Source organism: Excalfactoria chinensis, chromosome 4 (genome assembly GCF_039878825.1).
Source record: "Excalfactoria chinensis isolate bCotChi1 chromosome 4, bCotChi1.hap2, whole genome shotgun sequence".
Classification (NCBI taxonomy): Eukaryota; Metazoa; Chordata; class Aves; order Galliformes; family Phasianidae; genus Excalfactoria; species Excalfactoria chinensis.
The window spans coordinates 16,425,528-16,445,849 of record NC_092828.1 but is presented as its reverse complement, the minus strand read 5'-3'; the positions used below and the strand labels follow the sequence as shown (position 1 = coordinate 16,445,849).

At 39.3% G+C, this 20,322-nt stretch overlaps 1 protein-coding gene across 2 annotated transcripts in view; it reads left to right on the top strand.

The window, feature by feature from the left end:
• The window catches only part of PPARGC1A (PPARG coactivator 1 alpha), a 344,287-nt gene extending 327,405 nt beyond the window's left edge, over nucleotides 1-16,882 (top strand). For both annotated transcript variants that reach the window (XM_072334506.1, XM_072334505.1), the window contains exons 8-13: nucleotides 931-1,837; nucleotides 2,417-2,521; nucleotides 2,658-2,778; nucleotides 12,253-12,374; nucleotides 12,732-12,883; nucleotides 15,708-16,882. In XM_072334506.1, coding sequence (XP_072190607.1) covers nucleotides 931-1,837; nucleotides 2,417-2,521; nucleotides 2,658-2,778; nucleotides 12,253-12,374; nucleotides 12,732-12,883; nucleotides 15,708-15,811 — 1,511 coding nt within the window. In that variant the 3' untranslated portion in view covers nucleotides 15,812-16,882. The remainder of the gene's footprint in view (nucleotides 1-930; nucleotides 1,838-2,416; nucleotides 2,522-2,657; nucleotides 2,779-12,252; nucleotides 12,375-12,731; nucleotides 12,884-15,707) is intronic.
• Nucleotides 16,883-20,322: the final 3,440 nt, after the last annotated feature.

The following is a 20,322-nucleotide window of genomic DNA, read 5'->3' as shown; positions in this document are numbered from 1 at the left end:
TCAGTTTTAAATTTGCATTTGGGCTACTAGACTTACAGTATCTTTGTTCAGTTTCTCTGACTTTGGTGACATTTGGTTGTTGCTTTGGTTTGCAGGTTTTACTAGAATGGGCTACAGTCCTTCCTGCAATTCCATCTCACCATAGTGATGTAATGTATTATAGTTACGTGAAAAATCCTGGTAGCTAGTGTTATTGTTAATCTTGGAAATCTTATCAGTTTCATATCTAGTCCTTATTTCATGCCTTTTACTAATATTTGATGCTAGGTGCAGTGGCTCATTACAGTTCTACTGGCCTCATTGTTCACTTTAGTTTCAGTTGCAGAACTACATTTCAGGCAAAATGTATTAGTTATGTTTACAAGAATGTATTATACGTACATTAGCAATGGTTTACTAAGTTAATGAACTGTGGACACAAAGAATGCTTGCATTCAAGTTGTAGAATTGCTGTACTTCCTTACATTCAAGTTTTGTGTACTGCACAAGTTGCTTTGGTAGCACTCATTTATTTTTCTTGGACTTCCTTTTATTCAGGGTTTTGTCTGCTAATTTCCTTAGATGTTTGACAGTGCCAGTCCTTTACTTTTCATTTTTGTATCAAAATCTTTTTGATTTTTATCAGAAAAGTCTTTTGATTTTTATCTCTTGATCTTTTCTATCAGAGTCTATAGAGAGGCAGGTATCATGAAAGAAGGGGAGGGGCAGAAAGGACGTTCAAGATTAATGGCAATGCATTAGTACTGTTGCTATTGTTGTCACCAGAACTTTGGTGTCTCAAACCCTAAGTACTTTAATTCGCAGTTGAATTAAATTAAATTGACATAGAATGAGTATTGGTTTTTTATCTGTTTTAAAGAAGCATGTGTGTCTTCTCACTAAAATTTGTCTTCTTAAAAACATTCTGTTCCTCCTTTTTCTCCCCATCAGGCCTAACTCCACCTACGACCCCTCCTCATAAAGCCAACCAGGATAATCCTTTCAGGACTTCACCTAAGCCGAAGTCATCATGCAAGACTATTGCACCACCTTCAAAAAAGCCCCGTTATAGTGAGTCTTCCAGTTCTCAAGGAAACAACCCAGTCAAGAAGGGTCCAGAACAGACTGAGCTGTATGCACAGCTTAGCAAGACTACAGCACTGTCCAGTGGACATGAGGAGAGAAAGACAAAACGGCCCAGTTTGCGGCTGTTTGGTGACCACGACTACTGTCAATCTGTGAATTCAAAGTCGGAAATACACATTAAAATATCCCAGGAACTTCAGGACTCCAGACAACTAGAATTTAAGGATTCTTCACCTGGGTGGCAGTGTCAGATTTGTTCTTCTTTAGAACAAGACCAGTATAAAGAGACTTTACAGACAAGTAAGCAGGGATCCCAAGGTAATAACAGAAAACAGCTCCAAGACCAGGAAATTCGGGCTGAACTGAATAAGCATTTTGGTCACCCCAGCCAAGCTGTTTTTGATGAAGAAGCAGATAAGACCTGTGAACTAAGGGACAGTGACTACAGTAATGAACAATTTTCCAAACTACCTATGTTTATAAATTCAGGACTAGCAATGGATGGTCTCTTTGATGACAGTGAAGATGAAAGTGATAAACTATGCTACCCTTGGGATGGGACACAAGCCTATTCATTATTTGACGTATCGCCTTCTTGCTCTTCTTTTAACTCTCCATGCAGAGATTCAGTATCTCCACCCAAATCCTTATTTTCTCAAAGATCCCAAAGGACACGCTCTAGATCAAGGTCCTTTCCTCAACGCAGGTCTTGTTCCCGTTCTCCATATTCCCGATCGAGATCAAGGTCACCCTGTAGTAGATCCTCTTCAAGGTACAGTGCTGCAATTTCATACATCAGCATTGTTGGTAATAAGAAGGAAAACAGCAAAAACATAAGAGTGTCTTCAAGGAAATAAATAAATTAAAAAAAATATCTTGATCCAGTGCAACTGTTTTTTATTGCCCCTGATCTGATTAGCTCTGAAGGTTACAGGATTGCTGCAGGAACGCTCGTTGCCATTATCCTTTAAATTTGCCAAGTTTACACTTTCTGAGTGGAGCCAGTCAGGTCAGAGGCAGAGCAATTGGAGAGATATACACAACTAACCTTTCCCATTATCTGCAAGCTGCCCAGTGCCAATCTAGCTGCAGTCCCTATCAGATGAAGTTGACAGTGGCTGACTTTCTGCTCTCTGTTAGCCTCAATAAGAAACATTATAGGAGGGGGGCAAAATCACTTGAGGCCCCTTAGTTGACTAGGAGATCGCAAACTGTCACTGGAAAATTTCACTGGTAGCTTAGAAGAAATTGTAAGGTCAGGTAAGAAGTAACTCAGGAGAAAATGGTGTCAGTAGATTCAAAGTAAATGACAGAGGTGAATGGTTTGTTTTTTTTTTTTTCTTTCTTGCAGATCTTGTCACTGTTATGAGTCCAGCCACTGTAGACACCGAGCACACCGAAGTTCTCCCTCACGTGCAAGATCGCGATCCAGATCACCGTACAGTCGCAGACCCAGGTAGTGCATTTTGTGTTCATTTAGTTTGCTTTTCAGCTGGTTCTCAAGAGATAATAAAGTATTCCAGAAACTGTATTACTAAATTTACATTAACAAATGCAGGTGCTTCATTTAATGACTAAGTTATGTTTCCTAGATATGACAGCTATGAGGAATATCAGCATGAAAGGCTGAAGAGGGAAGAATACCGCAAAGAGTATGAAAAACGGGAATCTGAAAGGGCCAAACAAAGGGAGAGACAGAGGCAGAAAGCAATTGTAAGCACTGTGAAGATAACTTTCATTTTGAAATAGGTTTCTGTTTCTTTTGGTAGATTTTTAAAACTGGAACTGAGATTCTATGTTCTTTCTTCTTTGTAATGGAACAAGCAAAATGCAAAAATCTGTTTATGTGCATTTCTTTGTATTTATTTCTGTGTTTTGATTGTACAGCTCTACGTTTTTTCAGGTTCTTTAAATTGCAGCTCTTCAGGTCAGTCAACAGAGGAAAAAAAAAAAAGAAAAAAAAAAAAAAAGGGAGGGGGTTCTAGGAAAAGGCTTCATCCCAGACAGCAAAGAATTAACAGTGACCAAATCTATTCCTACCAGTGATCTAACAGTGAACCCACAGTTTGTACTGTATGTCACCTACCAGAATGCTGGTAGTCAAGTCTAGTTTCAGTATTTCTCTTCCTTTGCAGAAGCAATATAAGAAGCCAGTCAGCTTACATACTGGTCACTGGATATTTCTAGTAGTTGTAATTATCTATACAAAGAGTACAGAATTTGAAACTGGAATCCAAAGGCATGACTTTTATTGCTTCTTTCTTGTCTATGACTCAGTTAATTTTTAAGATATTTTTAAGATTTTTTTAGCAAAATAGTCTGAAGACATGATGCAATTTCAAAATGTCATTTCACACTGGCACTTTCTCAATGAACGTATGTGAGTTGATTATTTTGTTCAACTGAGTGAAGTACCTGCAGCAAAGGAAATACCCATGAGGAACTCCTTTGCCTGTAGCAGCAGCAGGACAGAAAAGATGGCTATTAAACTGACGTGTGGATTTTGTCACCTTCTAGTTCCCCTGCCTGATGGTTTTGATAAATTGGGAGCTGCTGTAATTCTGGACTCCAGTTGTGACTGTTAAGCCCATCTGGTGGGCTCCCTTTACTGCTGCTTTGCACAAACTGGTGTATACTGGGATGCTTGGGATGCTTAACTTCATTTCCACATTTTCCTGTAGTGTTCTCTCCAAAGCTCACCAAAATTAGTAGGTCTCTTCTGAGTACCTTTAGTGGACTTTGTAGCAAAAAATTAATTGTTACAGACTCTTTGGCATTTCTCCATGTACTTACTCCCTCAACATTAGGTGTATAAAGATCGGCAGAGAATGGTATAGTCTGTGGCAATGAGAAGTTCTGGGAGGGAACAGGCATCTTTAGTTCATGGATTTCATCTCTGTTGCTAATGTTCTTAGTGGGCTTGATAAATCATTTTGCTTTTCACTGCACCAGGTGACCTATGTACATAATGTAGGTGATACATGAGATGCAGAGCTATAGCATGTTCTGATCTGAAACTCAGGGAAGGTGTCAATGGTTTAACAGGCAGGTCAGCACAGTTAGGTGACTGATGGGGTGGGGGACTCATGGACCCATACCCCAGAAAAGGGGGATGGGGAAACAGGAAAAGGGTAGGGAGATGGGCCTAGGAAACAATACAGCAGCAGTGATCTGAGAAGAAACAAACTAATTTACTAAGTGGAATGCAAGATAACAATAAAATATAATTGGAATTGAGGCTGAGAAGTGAAATAAAATGAGACTGTCCAAAAACTGAAGGCCCCACTCTAATGGTGCAGGTGAGATAGATAGGGAGTACACACACTGCAGAGATGAGCAGAAAGGAAGAAGGGACCTCTCATGACTTGCAAACAGTTTTATCTTTCCCTCCAAACAGAAAACAGAAACACAGAATCTTTTGGCGTATGTAGTTCTCTTCTGAGAACCAGGTACCCAGAAATATCAACAGTCCATGGAACTGGAGCATTAACTCTTTAACTTTCAGTGCACTACATAATGTTATGATGTGGAATACTGATAACAAAAATCATAAAACCATAACAGAAGGCAGTGGAAGGATTTTGCATGGCTTCGGAATGGGCTATATTTAAGTCAACTGTTGGTGTTTTTCTTGCTTCCATCTGTTTAGAGATAACACTGACTTCTGGCAATCGTAACTTACACTGGTTATTCTTTCTTAGATCTAACACAAATTAGAGTTTTAAGTAGACCTTTGTCATGGATGTATCTTGTTACTTCTCAATTACTATATTTTATTGGTATAAAAACCTGAATCCTGCTGAGGAGATAGGAAATTTGATTTAGTTTAAAACAAGAAAATGTTTGGCCACTAGCTAATACAGGGAAAAGGAGGAAAGAGGAGATCCTTGAAAAGCTCTAGATGTGCTCCACCATCAATTCCTCCAAGTTAAGAATTTTAGTCTTTTCTAAATCAAGGCTGAATTTATTTTCTCTTCTAAAATGAGCATTGTCATGTTAATTAACTTCATTAATGAAATTGTGTATTAATAAACATAAATAAATTAGACCTGAAATGATGTAGTGAGATGACAAATCATATATTTATAAAATATCAATAAATAGAACGTGGCAAAAATTCTAAATGCAGTCATCCAAGAGCTGCAGGAAATGTAGCTGAAGTCATATTAACTCATTTCTCCAATCTACCAGCACTTTTACTTCACAAATGTGTGTTGACTCATGCCAGTTTATTCCCCGTGCAAATCAGTGGGTGTTAGGAGACAGCATAGAAAGGGAAGCCTTGATCCCACAAAGTCAGTGATAAGGTGTGTATTAACTGAACAAAGGCGCTGTTTTTCATCCAGCCTTGTGTATTCCCTTTCTTACTCCTTTTGGCTTATGAGTCTCTTATGTGTCACTCTTTCCTTTCCTGAGAGGCTCAACTCATTTATTGTTCAGTCAAAAGAATCCCTTCTGTCTTTTCTTGAACTCTTTCCGTAAGTTCCATAAGTTTAGATTTCCATAAATTCTGCATTGGAGTCTTTTTCCCTTCTTTCTAGCTCATCCTCATGCTGCAAGAACTGGCTCAAGACAACATGCTGTTAAAAGAGCAGCTCAAAGATTGGTCAGTACTAGGGCCCCAGGTGCTGGCTACTCAAGGAAGGTGGCTTTTCTTCATGAGTAGCGCTGTGCTGAGATCTCAGGGAGCTGGCTGTAGAAAAGATGCACAGAGGAAAGGGAGCAGAAACCATGGCTGAACAAAAAGTCATCAGGTCTTACTGGTTCAATATCTGGAATTACTCTCAATGTGACAAAAAGAGAGTGAAACCAAGGAAAAAGAGATGAGAAAAAAATACACATATTTTAATCTGTCAAAACCATATGTGTAGCAATGCCCTCTGATTGCGCAAGCAGCTTGTATTTTGGCAGATGCGAAGACATATTGGCAGACTGCTGAAGAGGCTTGTTTTAGAAGCCTGTGTTCATGCTACGTGGCTACATGGTCAGACTGCACACAACATATTGGTTGCAGTAGCTTCAGATCAACTGAAAGCCTGAGCTGGCATTTCCCTGTATGGATTCCTATCTAGACTTACAGCCATATTCAGGTGGCTTAACTTCAAAAAGTTCTGTTATTTTTCTCTTCGCTTCTTTTCTGTCTTCTCTTCTCCAGTGACTGGAGATTTAGTGTCTTTTATAGACTTGATCCAGGTTTATAAATACCTGAAGTGTGGGAGCCATAGTGGCGAGGCTGGTCTCTTTTCAGTAGTGCGTGGGGACAGGACTAGGAGAAATGGGCTGAAACTTCAGCATAGGAAGTTCCGCACGAATGTGCGCAAGAACTTCTTTACAGTGAGGGTGACGGAGCACTGGAACAGGCTGCCCAGGGAGGTGGTGGAGTCTCCTTCTCTGGAGATATTCAAGACCCGCCTGGACGCCTACCTGTGCGACGTGGTGTAGGGAGCCTGCTTTGGCAGGGGGGTTGGACTCGATGGTCTCTAGAGGTCCCTTCCAACCCCTACAATTCTGTGATTCTGTGATTCTGTGATTTTCTGTGGAGTAGGATCTTTATTTTGAGCAGTCTCACGCAAAAAATACAGACTGAGCCCACAAGTCATTTTTCTGTTAGAAAGTCAGAATATTTTTGTCATTCATTTATTTGTTTGTATTCTTGCTTATGATGCCTTTTTTGATGGACCAAATGTTAGCAAAGTGTACCTTGATCTTGATGTCACTTGTTCACAATTCATTTTAAAATGGGTCCTCTTTGAACAGAAGGCCAGTCTGCCACCAAGACTCTCCTAACTCAGTAGTGCTCTCCAGACCACAGCAGAGACACATTCATTCATCATGAAGCTGCAGGAACAACTGCAGGATGGAACAGGCTACTCAGGGTTTTCTAGAAATTACAGTCTAACCCCCAGCCAGGGCAGATGGCTCTGTTTTGTCAAGAAGACTGAGGACTGTTTTTTTCTTGTTGTACACCCCAGGCATTTCTTAGGCATGTAGGCTTTTCCTGCAGCAGCTTATCAGGCCACGGGCAAATACCTTTCAGGGCATGGCTTCTACCTTAGTAGAAAATTACTATTAGCATAACCACTTTCATATATAAGTGCTGACAGCCTGTATGTGACAAGTCCCTGTCCCAGGGAACTCACAGATACAAGAAGATAAATGCACCATGAGGCCACTGAGGCGGAAAGAAACACATGGTTTCAAAGAAAATAAATTTCTCTACAACAGGAAGGCAGGAGAAAGGTGGTTTCCTAAATTAATGCTTGGGTTCTTTGATGTCTGAAACCAGACACAGCCCATAATGGAGTAAGTTCCCACAAATGAAGGAGCAAATGCATGTTGGTTGTTTAGTTTGGTTTGTTTGTTGTTTTTTTTTAACATTGCTCATTTTGGTGGGCCTGATCCCAGCCATTCTACTTTTTCTGTTCAACTTACTGAAAATATTTCAAATGTATTATCTAAAATCTTGATTTTTATTGATCCATCACTATGCTTTCAGCAGTGGGAGGGTGGCAGAACTTTTTCATTCCTCAGCTACGGAGCAAGATTTGAGAATATTTTGCAGTGATTTTTCTTTCTTCTTCACTTCTTGTGAGTCTTCGTTTTGCCATTCATACATGTCTACAGGTCATACTTAGTCTACAAGTCTTCTTTAATACAGAATCTAAAGCAATGTTTCTTACTGTTCCTCCAGACTAAACTATCCCATTTCCCTCCACCACTCCCGTCGAGTCTTGTGCTCCAGATGCCTCCTCATCTTCTCTAGACACACTCCAAGGCCTCAATGCCTTTCTGGTAGCTAAGGGCCCAAAAAACACAGCACTCAAGGTTTGGCCTCACCAGCGCAGATGATAGAAGGACAATCACCTCCCTGGTCCTGCTGGCTACACTGTTTCTAGTACAAGCCCAGATGCCATTGGCCTTCTTGGCCACCTGGGCACCTTGGCCACCTGGGCACCTGGCTGGCTTATGTTCAGCTAACAGATCCTTTTCCTCCCCACTGCTTGTGGTAGACCTCAACTTCATAATTTTTTTCTTATTTTGAGTCTCATCTTCACATAGAGCATAGTTGGGCTCTTGGAGAACTAGTTATGTACCGCAGATGTGCAGACTTAAAAATGGTAGGGGAAATGAGGACAGCAGCACCTCAGGGTGTGGTGAGGAGAGGCAGACAAAGAAAACAAATGTTAGGTTAAGAAGCCAGGTACAAAAATCCATGTGAAAACTAATGTGTCTGTTGGCCTGGGATTTAATGAAATTAAAGGTTAAGAATGAGGAAGGAAAAACAAAGTGAATTTTGTAGACAGCCTTTGCAAGACAAAAAGATCTTTAACTTCAGTGAATGTTTTTGGAGATGAGTGATAGTTTTATTGACACTTGAATTGGTGAAGGTATGTCCTGGTCCTGTTTTCTCCAGTTCAGACATGCTAATGTTCTAGTATTTTAATTTGAGACTTGAAATATTGATTTTCAGTCTAAGATTCTCTGCCATATTTGCCTCTTCAAGTGTTCTTATTGCCAGGAGGAAAGAGCAAGACTAAGAAGGAAATTTAGACAAATGAAAAGAAGACATATACTGGGCTTGAGGAAGCTGGCTGGGTTCTTTGTTATTTTTTGTTAATTTGCTTGGTAAAACAATGAGCTATGTACACGTAGAAGCCAGGGGAGATTCAGGTTGGATATTAGGAAAAACTTTTCCAAGCGGTCAGGTACTGGAACAGGCTGCCCAATGTCACCATCACTGGACACATTCAAGAAACGTGTAAATGTGGCACTAAGGAATGTGGTTAGGTGGGCAAAATTGGTGGCAGGTGGACAGTTGAAGTAGATGAACTTAGAACTTTTTCTTAATGATTCTGTGATTCTGTGATTTTAAATCATCTGCATTTCTGGGAGGGAAATATAAACACAATTGTCTGGAGTTTCCTCCAGGTTCGTCTTCCCCCGTTAAGCTGAAAACAAAAGCTTTTTTCATAGTTCTCTAAATTCCCAAGTTATATATCATCTCCTCTAACAAGGGCAGTAAAAAGTACACTTAATATGCACATATAGACTTAAGCATGTAGCATGATAAAATAAGGGTCTTTACAATTTAGAGGTATGCTATAATCTTGTTAGGCTTGTATGACTCATTATTAATGGGAGTAAAATGCATGTGTCTTTGTAAATACAGATATTTCTTTCATAACCACTTTAAGTAAGCTGAAGCTAAGCAAGACAAGAACAGTGCTGTATGAATCCTGTGTTCCCCAGTACCTCATACCATCACGGCACTCTGCTTAAAAAAATACTTGAACGAACATCTTCTCGTGTATGCACTAGAGGACATATGGTGCATTTCAGCTTTAAATTTGAATTTCCTTAATTTTGCAAGTTTAACTTATTCCCTTAATGGTAGTTTAACAGGCGTTTTTTAGTTGTTCGGTTTTGTTTTATTACAGTTGTCTTAAAGGGATATTAGATATATAAAAGTTATTAGAAAGATAGAGGAAGTAAAAATTGCACAGGCATGCACACAGGCTTATGGGAGAGCATGCAGTAGTTACTTCCATCAGTCTGCAATGTAACAATCTCAGTGTCAGGGAGTGAAACATTATGTTTTTTCAGTCGAGATGTATTATCTCAGCTAAAGTATATTAGGCAGTCTGCTATGTTATGTTCTGCTCCATCTGGTCAGTCATTTACGTTCAATAGCAAGTATCAATGGAATTGTTTCCTATCAAGTGTTTCAATGCGGTTAAATCCTTGATTTGGTAAAACAGTCTGAAAAAGTAATTACTGTGCATATGCAGATTTTCTTCTTTTTGAAGTTTATAGCATGCAGCCATACTGAAAGCAAGCAGAATGAGAATGGGGGGAATGGAGGAAATGCAGATTTCTGTTGCTTGCTGCCTATATTCCCTAGTTTGTAGAAGGTCTACCCAGACTTCTGAATCAGGAGAGTAGGAGCTAAAAAACAGCAGCTGCCTGTAAAGTAACCCTCCTTCATAAGTGTATGCTTACCCTTCTTTTAGCTGTGCTTACTTCCTTAGGCTTTATGCCTACAACAAAGAGCGAGAACAGCTTTTAGATGGTGAACTTTAGAGGGCATAACTTTTAAAAATGGAAGTGTTGGTCCCAGCAGGGCAATAGAGGAGCATTAATCCTATCACCTTGGTTTCTTGGATAATCAATAGAAGCAGTAGTTTCAGGCATTTAAATGAGATAGTTACCCAATCTCTTTGAGTAAGGAGAGCATGTATGTACTTCAGAAGAGTAGTCAGGGTCTCCACTGGGCCAACCAGGGCTACAGAGAATCCATAAGGCTGTAGTGATCACTTTTTGTGCAGTGCCTTAGTGATTAGGGCTTTTGTCCAAGAAGTGAGAGTAGTAGATCTGTTCTCTGGAGCTTTGGACTCATATCTTTAGTTTCTCGGGAGCATAGATGAACTGGATTTCGGCCCCTGAGATTTGTGAGGCCAGGAAAAGAGTAAGCAAAAATAGTTGACTTGGTATGCCAGTGAGAAGTGCCTTCTGTTTCAACTTCCAACTGCAGGAATTGTTCGTTTATTTTGCATTAAACAGCTTCTGGGAGCAGTGTGCTGTCCTAGGAACAGAGAACCGCGATTTTGCAAACCCATATGAAGAGGAGTTCTGATCATCCCTTTATCTCAAAAGAGTGCTCAAGCAAGTGAAGGAGCGGCATCAAGATCATTTCTGTTTCCACAAGCATTGTGCTCTGATCTCAATCCAACTGTCTTATATGTGCCAATTAGCTGTGGTCCAGAAATGACTGGTGCCTTATACCTGTGTGTGGACTCTCAGAAAACATACATTTTGTGCTGTAGCTGAACTGTGACACTGTAAGCTACCTTACTCTTCAAGCTAGGATGTTTCCGAGCAGGAATGCAAATCTGTATTTAGGTCCCTAGAGCCTTCAGCGTTGCACAGTTGAGGTGCCATTAGCCTTTAGGCACCTCCAGGTTAAGATAGTCAAGAATTCTCAGCAGTCAGTATAGCTCCTTTGGAATTCAGCACCTACATTCTATGCAAGTCTCAGGTGCCCAAGTTGATGGTTTAAACTGACATTGCTCCACTGACTGACAGATTTACACCAGCTAAGAATTTGATGGAGGTACAATTTATGCGACAGACGTGTGGGTGTGTGCAGAGGATGACCAAGAGGCCAATAGTTCTTCAGGCCAAAGGCAATCAGAGCATCAGGGCTATCTGCTACAAAGAAGCTACTGCTTCTTTGCTCTGATTATTCTAAGGTCAGTGGTTTGAAGATCTCTTTTTCACTTTCTTTGTTTTCGGTTACAACTCACTGAATGACATTGTCCTCAGTAAGTTGCTAATCCAAGTATTCTTAAAGTGACTGTTGACAGGGTTTCCCTGTCTTTCTGTCATTCTCCTGAGCATTTTCAATGAGAAAAAAACTATATGGCGGTGACTTGATTATTTTTAAAGTGTCTTTGTTGGTTTTCTCCAAGTGTCAAAGAACCTGCAAATGACCCCCTAATCAGGAAATTCTGTCATGTTCTTCTTCCTAAGAAGCCCAAAGATAGTGGTGACTATAGGAAATATTTTATTCTTCTCTCTTCCCTCCATAGTATTTATTTTAATAAAAGTCATTTTTTGGACTACTCATAGTCTTCCTTCTGTTTAAGGTATAGATTGTGATGGAACTGCTGATTGCAGAATGAGTCAGCTAATGAGTCATCTGAGTTTATAATGTTATGTCTATAATCCATTTTGTTATGTTTATGACACACTTACACGCTTGCTGCATTATTTTATGCTGCTCTACAACTTAGTTCCCAGTGCTGTACAGCTAGCAAGAGAAAGGGGATCCCTGGTCCTGGAGAATTTACAGTCTTTAAGGGCAAGTCATGGGAAGGTGGAAGGGAAAAAGATGCAATAAGATACAGAGGGAGTGGTCTGTCTTTGTATAGCAGAACAGTGACAGCACTCAGTGAAGCTTTCTGGGAGAAAATTCACCCCAAAAATCTGGCAGCATTTAAATACCTTAAAGGCTTTCCAGGAGAGAATATTTCAATCAGTAGCTGAATGCAGTAGATCTTCCACAAGTGACTATTAGTATAATTATGCATCCTCTGCATTTCCGTGTGAATATATTTGTATGCATATATGTGTAGGTTCATCTGTATTGTGCATTCGGTAAAAACTTGTCCTGCTCTTTCTTAACAGGAAGAGCGTCGTGTGATTTACGTGGGTAAAATCAGACCAGACACAACCCGAAAAGAACTGAGGGACCGATTTGAAGTTTTTGGTGAAATCGAGGAGTGCACAGTAAATTTGCGGGATGATGGGTAAGAACTTTTGAAATTACCTCTTGTTTGAGAGCTGCCATATGTAAAAAAGTATGGCAGTAAGTTTACTGGTATGGGAGTTACCACTGTAAGTACTGTTACCGATGACCTGCTGAGTTCCAAACCATATTTGTTTTCTTTCATCCCTATTTATTAATGTTGCAAGTTGAGATTTCCTATCCCAGAAGTAAGTATTTAGCTGCAGGACAGGACAATCATGCTGATGAATGGACTCTGTACTTCTGGCATTTCCACTGCTGGATCTCCTGCATGTTCTTGCTTTCAGGAAGGGGTTACACAAATGTGTGTTAACTCTTTTTAGCTTTTTTTTTTCATGACTGTCTTTTTTAATTACAGAGACAACTATGGTTTCATCACCTACCGCTATACTTGTGATGCCTTTGCTGCTCTTGAGAATGGATACACTTTACGCAGGTCAAATGAACCTGACTTTGAGCTGTACTTTTGTGGACGCAAGCAGTTTTGCAAGTCTAACTATGCAGACCTAGGTAAGTATTTTGCTCTCTGTGAATTAAAGTACATAACTGGAACCATGTTGTAACTCAGAAGAATTTAGTCTGCTTGTTTTTTGTGACCTGCTTGTGTTATTTGAATGGTTGGTGTGAGGGATTTAAAGAAGGTACTTTTTCACTTGCGGGTTAAAGTCTACTAATCAGAGCTGTACACCAATTTAACTTACTTTTTCAGATATTTCAGACTGTGAAAATTCTTGTGAAGCTCATTTCCATCATTAGTAAAATAAATGCCCACTATTCAATAGTACATTGCCGTACTGAAACGATAGCACCCCAAACACTTGTTCAATTCTTTACTGTTTATTGATGTGCTCCTTGCCTCTAACACATGATTTGTTTATATGAACCCTAAACAAAGAACAAAGTAGAAGCCTCACCCTCTCATCTTGCCCCAAAATTCACTGTAATCTGATTTTGCTATGAGTTGTGTGGTAGAAATTTCCAGAAATACTCCTTAAATGCAGTTTGTAGTTTCTTATGTTTGAAGGCTAGAAGGACTCCTCACCAAATTTGACCCATACTATAGAAAAGGGCACAGATCTCAGACAGTGGTTTTCATACCGTCCATCAGCATCTATGTGTGAATATGTCTCCCTTGAAAGGACTTCCACTCATGATGTGACAGACTCCAGCATGGCAGACCTCTTGGTACTTCTGTCCCATTGGTGAGTGGCAGTGATAGCAGAATGATAACTCACCTGGATCTTCTCCAGATCTGTTCTGGCATAAATGTAGGGCACTGCCCTATGCTGTGGTTCAGGATGTGATGCTTCCCCTTGCAAGGATGTTTGGAAGTGTTAAAATTCTTATAGGAAGAATACCGATGTTCGTGCATAAAGTGACCATGCAGACTTCCAAAACATCCTTTCAATATTATATAATAATTTCACCACTTATTTAATTACCTTTGAAAGTATTCATCAAATGTTAAAGCTTTCCTGATGCCTGTATAAATAGTCTAATGGTACGGTAGATGCTCTTTTCTGAATAAAATAGCAAGGGACATTTTGTTGCTGAATCTACATTAATCAGATACTGTGGGTTTTTTTTTTTGTTGTTTTTTTGTTTTGTTTGTTTTGTTTTTTATGAATAAATGACCAAAGTCATTAAAATCCCTGCATAACCCTTTAACACAGTGCTAATGAAGTCTTGTATCTACTGCCCTTGGCTTTGTACTATGCAGAAAGTGAATACAGATGTATTTTTATTAACCAACTGATGTATTTTTGGAATTAATGATAAAGACGATACACATTGTTCACAATGAATATGCTATAATTCACTTCAGTGGCTATACAGATAATATACAGCTAAGAAAAGGCAATTGACTGCTGGAGAGATATAAGATAATGTTGAATATATAAAAGGTAGCAAGGCATTTGTTGAAATGTAGGCTGATAAAAACAGTATAAATGGTATAAACAGATTGAAGTCTTGATTTGACTTATCTTTGGTAGTGGAAGGTCTTCTGTATCTCAGAAAATCTAGGGTTTAAAATAAGTTGTCTAAAGGGAACCCTATTGGAACATTATTCATCATTGGGTGTATTTCCTGGCACATCTTGCTAGAGTTAGTGGGATTCCCAGAGTATCTCTGAGCAGAGTATTTTCACTTTGTCCCATTGACAGCTCGAGCTTCTCTACTTCAGACTGCATTCTCTGTGTTTCAGAGTATCTGCTATTGCTACACAGGCAGGATGAACTTTAAAATTCATGAGGTGGTACAAGGACAGGAAGAATTAATCAGCTTTGGGTTGAGTATAGAAGAAAGAAAACACTTGAAAATAGTAGTCAGAAGTTTAACACCTCTCCTCTGTGAGAAGATATTGTCTTAACAGGACTCGTAATGAACATTTAATTCACAGTATGTCTTATAGAGGTAAATGGGGAGTTCTGATTAAGTCAACAGAAGAAATGGCAAGAAAACGGCACTCTCATAAAGGAACTGTGACACAGGAACCAGGGAGAGCCAGTGCTGAGCAGGGATGACTCCAAAAGGAAATAGAATTCTTGCAGCTAAGTCTGTAATTGCTGTAGTGGCACTGTATGGCTACAAAGCAATCCTTCCTTTGCTCTAGGAACAGAATGATGTCCAAGCAGCTATCAGCACTGGAACAGGTATTACACATAGCACCTAAAACACACATTCTGATGGTGCTGAACTGCTGTTCTTGCTGTTACACTTACGTTACAAAGAGCTGAGGATGCCACCTGAGGTTGCTTGTACTGCAGTGTGGAACCTCTGCCCTGAGTTGCTCATGCTTTGAATAAGCAAACCAAAACAGTCTGAGCAGAAAACAAAAGAGAGATTGAAGGAGGTGTGGTGTGGTGCATCAGGCCCTGTGGCAGGTCAGCCCATGGCCGCATCTCCTGCATGCCTCTCTGCAGGCTGTGGTGGCTTTCAGGACAGTCACCTGTTATCACCTCTCTCAGGAGAAGTAAGTTTGGGATATCAGACCTTACAAAATACAGCTGCAGAACCACAGTGCTTTTTTTTGTAAAACACCTGTGATGGTTACCTGGACTAGATTTGAACAAGATAACCTCCAGACATCACTTCCAACCTCAGCCTTTCTATGACTACTGAGTCATAGAGTGGCAGTGCTCAGTCTTTGGAGAAGCTCGTTGGAGTTTACTGGTACAGGACTTACACATTCATTTTATAGTTCGCTCTGTCCATGCCGAACAGACGGGTGATTTTTGTAGTGTTTGTTTATACTGCTGTACAAAGAAAATGATGGAAGCTCTCACCAGTGCCTTGCACCTGTTAACTGAACTTTCATCTCTTTGGGTTTCAGATTCAAACTCAGATGATTTTGATCCTGCTTCCACTAAAAGCAAGTATGACTCCATGGATTTTGATAGTTTACTTAAAGAGGCACAGCGGAGCCTGCGCAGGTAACAAGTATCACACCCGAGGAAAATGGAGGGATGTCGAATACCTCACGGACGTCACGTCCTTCAATAATGGACAATTAAAAGTCATACTTAGGATTTTCTCCTACTTTACACTCTCTGTTCAAAACCATGGTTTACATGAACACAGCTGCTCGAGGAGGGAGGAGGCAGAATGGCTTTCCAGCAAGCACACGCGTGTCCATGGGTGTCAGCTTTGCTTTCGCGGGTGACCGGTGGCAGGGCAGCCCGCGGTCCTCTCGCGACCGAGGGCAAACCACATGTCATGGCAGCAGTTCCACAGAGATACACTTACAACGTAGAACTTCAAAATGTGTACATAGTGCATTTTAACACAACGAAGACAAAAGCAAAGCGAAAAAAAGAAAAAAAAGAACAAATTTGCGAACTATGGCTGCTGATGTCTGGGAATCAGACACTGCATTTTTTTTATTTAAATGAAGCTTCTTCTCACAACACAGTGATAAAATGACAATCCAGAAGAGACCGCAGGTCCCACAAGCCTGCAACGTGGTTTAGTTTTAAGATCTTTTTTTTTTTTTTCTTTTTTTTCTTTTTTTTTTCTTTTTTTTTTTTCCTTGCAGGAGAGAAAATGAAAGGCTGAAGCTTCCCTAACATTTTGAAGTTTCGTCTTTTAATTCTGACACCCATGTAAATGTCTACAACGTTGATCTTCCGCAGCAAAGTTTTCAAAGCCGTGTTAATGGTCAAATGTGCAGCTTGTTCAGCGATTTATTCTAATGAGCGGACGTGGTGTTACATTATTAATGAGAGTTGGATATAACTATCTGGGTGTGTGCACAGATAGTTTGTTTGCTACGTTCTCTAAAGTAGTTGAGTATTTACAGACGTTAAATGGAGTATTTTTATTTATGTACATACTGTATGACAATGTTCTTTTTTGTTACAGCTATGCACTGTAAATGCAGCCTTCTTTTCAAAAACTGCTGAATTTTTCTTAATCAAGAATACTCAAATGTAATTATATGAGGTGAAACAATTATTGTACACTAACCTATGTAGAAAGCTGAACTTATGCTTATATATATTTGATTGTAAAAAAAAAAAAAGAGAAAAGCGTGTGGGTGAGGACGTGTGAGTGTGCGTGTGTCTGACTGCAAAAACGCTTTACACACATTCATCCCTTCCTTGGTGAGCTTATGTAAGACTTTTCTCAATGATGATCCTAGCCCAAAAGGCGTTAACCACTTCTGCAGCATTTTTCCACATTTTTCTCATTGCTTGGTTTTTTTTTGCAGTTTTGTACACTGAATTTGTTAGGGGAATGAAATTTTCTCATCTAAATTTTTCTAGGAGATACCATAATTTTATGTAAAGTCTCTCAAATGGGTAATCATTAAGAAATGTTTTTATTTTATGGATCAACAGTAGTTTTGGAACTAGAGATCAGAAATCTTTTTAAAATGCTATTTTGTTTTAATTTTTGTGATTTTAATTTGATAAAAATACGCTGAGGTACTCAGTACAGTATGATTTTTACAGTAATTCTGTGTCTAAACACTGTTCTCGAAGCCAGTAATCTTTTCATTGGCAGAGTTTAACGATGGTATTTATCTATATTTTTTACAGTTATGCATCCTGTACAAATACTGATCCTTCATTCCTTTGTTTACTAAAGAGACATATTTATCAGTTATGATTATCCTATTTATTATAAATTATGAGATGACTAAAATAAGAAAAAGGCCAGTGGAAATTTTGTACCTAGGATGCATGATGATTGTCAGTTTGGAGTAAGTGCTTCGTCTGAAAATTCAGCTTTTGCAGAAGCTGTGGTTTTTGTTGGGGTTGGTTGTTTTTTTTTTTTCCCATTTTTACTGTGCACTAGCATGGCCTCAGATGTGCCCATGACATTGTTGCTGATGACATTGCTTCTGCTAAATTAAATAGAAACTTCAGGAAAGTGAAAAGAAAAAAGAACAAAAACACAACGGTGAGCTACTGCTATTCTGAGCATCAGAATTTCATCTGATCTTGGAGTCTCTAGACTGAATCAGCAAAGTTTGGAATTTGCTTGCGAATGTATAGATTTGGTATTCTATTACTGTTTGGCATTCATGACTCCTCTTAAAGGTATGGCACACCTAACTATTTAATCTCCTTTCCCACTCCCAATCTTAGAAAACTGATTCCACCCCATGCCAGTGCAGTTGATTTTGATGGCTGCATTCATTTTATCACCAGCATATTGTGTTCTGAGAGATTCCACTGACTGTCTGTTGGATGCTTGCTTGATTTTTTGGCTTCTTATTTCTCAGTAGATAGATAGCAATAAAAATAAAAAAGAAAAAGGAAAAAAAAAAAAAGAGAAAAGAAAAGAAAAAAAGAACTTTTTCAGAGGTTCTGTGTTACAACTGTAACATTCTTTAATCTGCATAATTCTCGTTGTTGCTCTGTAGGTTAAAAATGCAGGTATTTTAACTTTGTGTGAATGCCAAACTAAAAGTTTACAGTTTTCCTTTCTGGATTTTGAGTATCTTCTGTTGTAAAGAAAAATATTAAAAGCAATAAATTATTTTTAAGAAATCAATATTTAGTAGATTATATTATGTGTTCAAGGACCAGATGCATTACCTATTTTGCCTTTAAATTTATGTGATTACATTTTAAATACATTCTCTTTTGCCCTATATTGCTGACATGAATAAATTGGTGTGGATTATTTTCTTGGGGGGGAGGGGGGAGGGATTGTTTGTTTATTCTTTTGCCAAGCAGGCAGAATGTCAAAGGTCAATTTTTATTTTTTTTTTTTCACTGGCCTGGCAAGCATTCCTATGTTGAAGATGGCTTTCCTCTGTGGATTTACAGGTTACATACAGAAAATAGCGTAGAGCTAGTATTGCTGAATAAAGCTATTTGTATCCTTTGTAGGCACTGTAGTAGACAACCCATCCAAATATAAACTCCATTTTTCCTTCGTTTTTTGTTTTTTTTTTTTCCCCTCCCAAGAACGTTTCAAATTAGCACATGTGCCACATTGTCACTGGCAGCAAATTGCAGCATAGCTCTGTATGTCTTTGAGATGAAGATTGTGCCGTTTCTTTCATGCTGTGGTAAGTACCACATCTGCAATACAGGTAACAGAATTGCTACTTAGAAACTATGATCTTTTCTGGAGCTATAACAAAGTAATTCCTACATAAGGTAAAATGATCCAAATCCAAACAGAGGGAGCCTAAAAATGTGGAAAAAATATTCATATTGAACTGCTCTGAAAATCAGTTGGGCTGCCATCACCAAGAGCAGCACTGAGAAGAATGTTTGTGCCTCTGGGGTGTAATACTTGGGTCAGCTGAAAAAAAAAAAAAAAGCCAACAAAACACCAACAAAATACATACCTTCTTAACCCTTTAGATATAAGCTTACAGTAGGTAATGATTATGTGTCCTTTTTGATGGCTGCAACGAGAACTTCAATCACTGTAGTATAAGATCTGATCTATAAATGACCTAGAATAGCCATGTAATATAATGTGATGATTCTAAATTTGTACCTATGTGACAGACATTTTCAATCATGTGAACCACTGACATGATGGAGCTACATTTGTACAGTAGGTGAACATGTAAAGCTGTTGGTTGGACTATGCTGAACAGGGAAAGCAAGCTATTAGTTAAGCCCACACTGGGCTGTTTTTCACCTGCCAATTCTACATGTACTTTTGTGGTTTAATTCATTGTATGAAAACTCCTGTGATTTTTTATTTTTATTTTTATTTTTTAATGTGCAGTACACATCAGCCTCACTGAGCAAATAAAGGGAAACGAATGTTTCAAATCCACTTCTGTTTCTCTTTTTTATCAAAAGTGACAGATTTCTCTCCCAGCTGGTCATTGACTGGGTTTTCTATTGCTCTTCTTAATAGTCGCAGCTGATTTCAAATAGCCCAGATCACACCTGCACTTTGGGCAGGGGGCACAACCACTGGTTTTAGTAATTGAGTAGCAGAAAGGTGATACTGCTTTTTCCCCATAAATGCTTGAGGCTGTTGAAGGGCTAACAAACCTTCTGGGAAGACTTTTGAAAAATGCTCAGTGGAGAGTTAAGAGTTACTGGCTCAAGTTACGAGAGGGTGGGCAATGAAAGGCCATGCCTGGATCCAGGTTGTACGGGAAGGAGGGACCAACAAATCCAAAATGGTTGGTGTCTTCCATTCTGAGATGACAAATACCTTTGCTAGGAAATAGCAGCATCCTGACATTCATTTGACATCACCTCTCTCACAGGCAGGCTAGGAGGATCAGACAAGTAGATGGGATGACAATCAAAGCTTTGCTGAATACTTCCTGAACAACACAGTGTGCAGCATGGTGGCCTTCCACGCCAGCATTGTCACTGGGATGGCAACAGCTCTGTGGAGAAGTGCAGTTAGTACATACATCCCTTTCAGCTAAGCGTGGATGAAAAGGAGAGGTAATTGGTTTGGTTTGTTGTGGTTTGGTTTTGGTAGGCTCGTTTGCAGGTAGCCAACATACC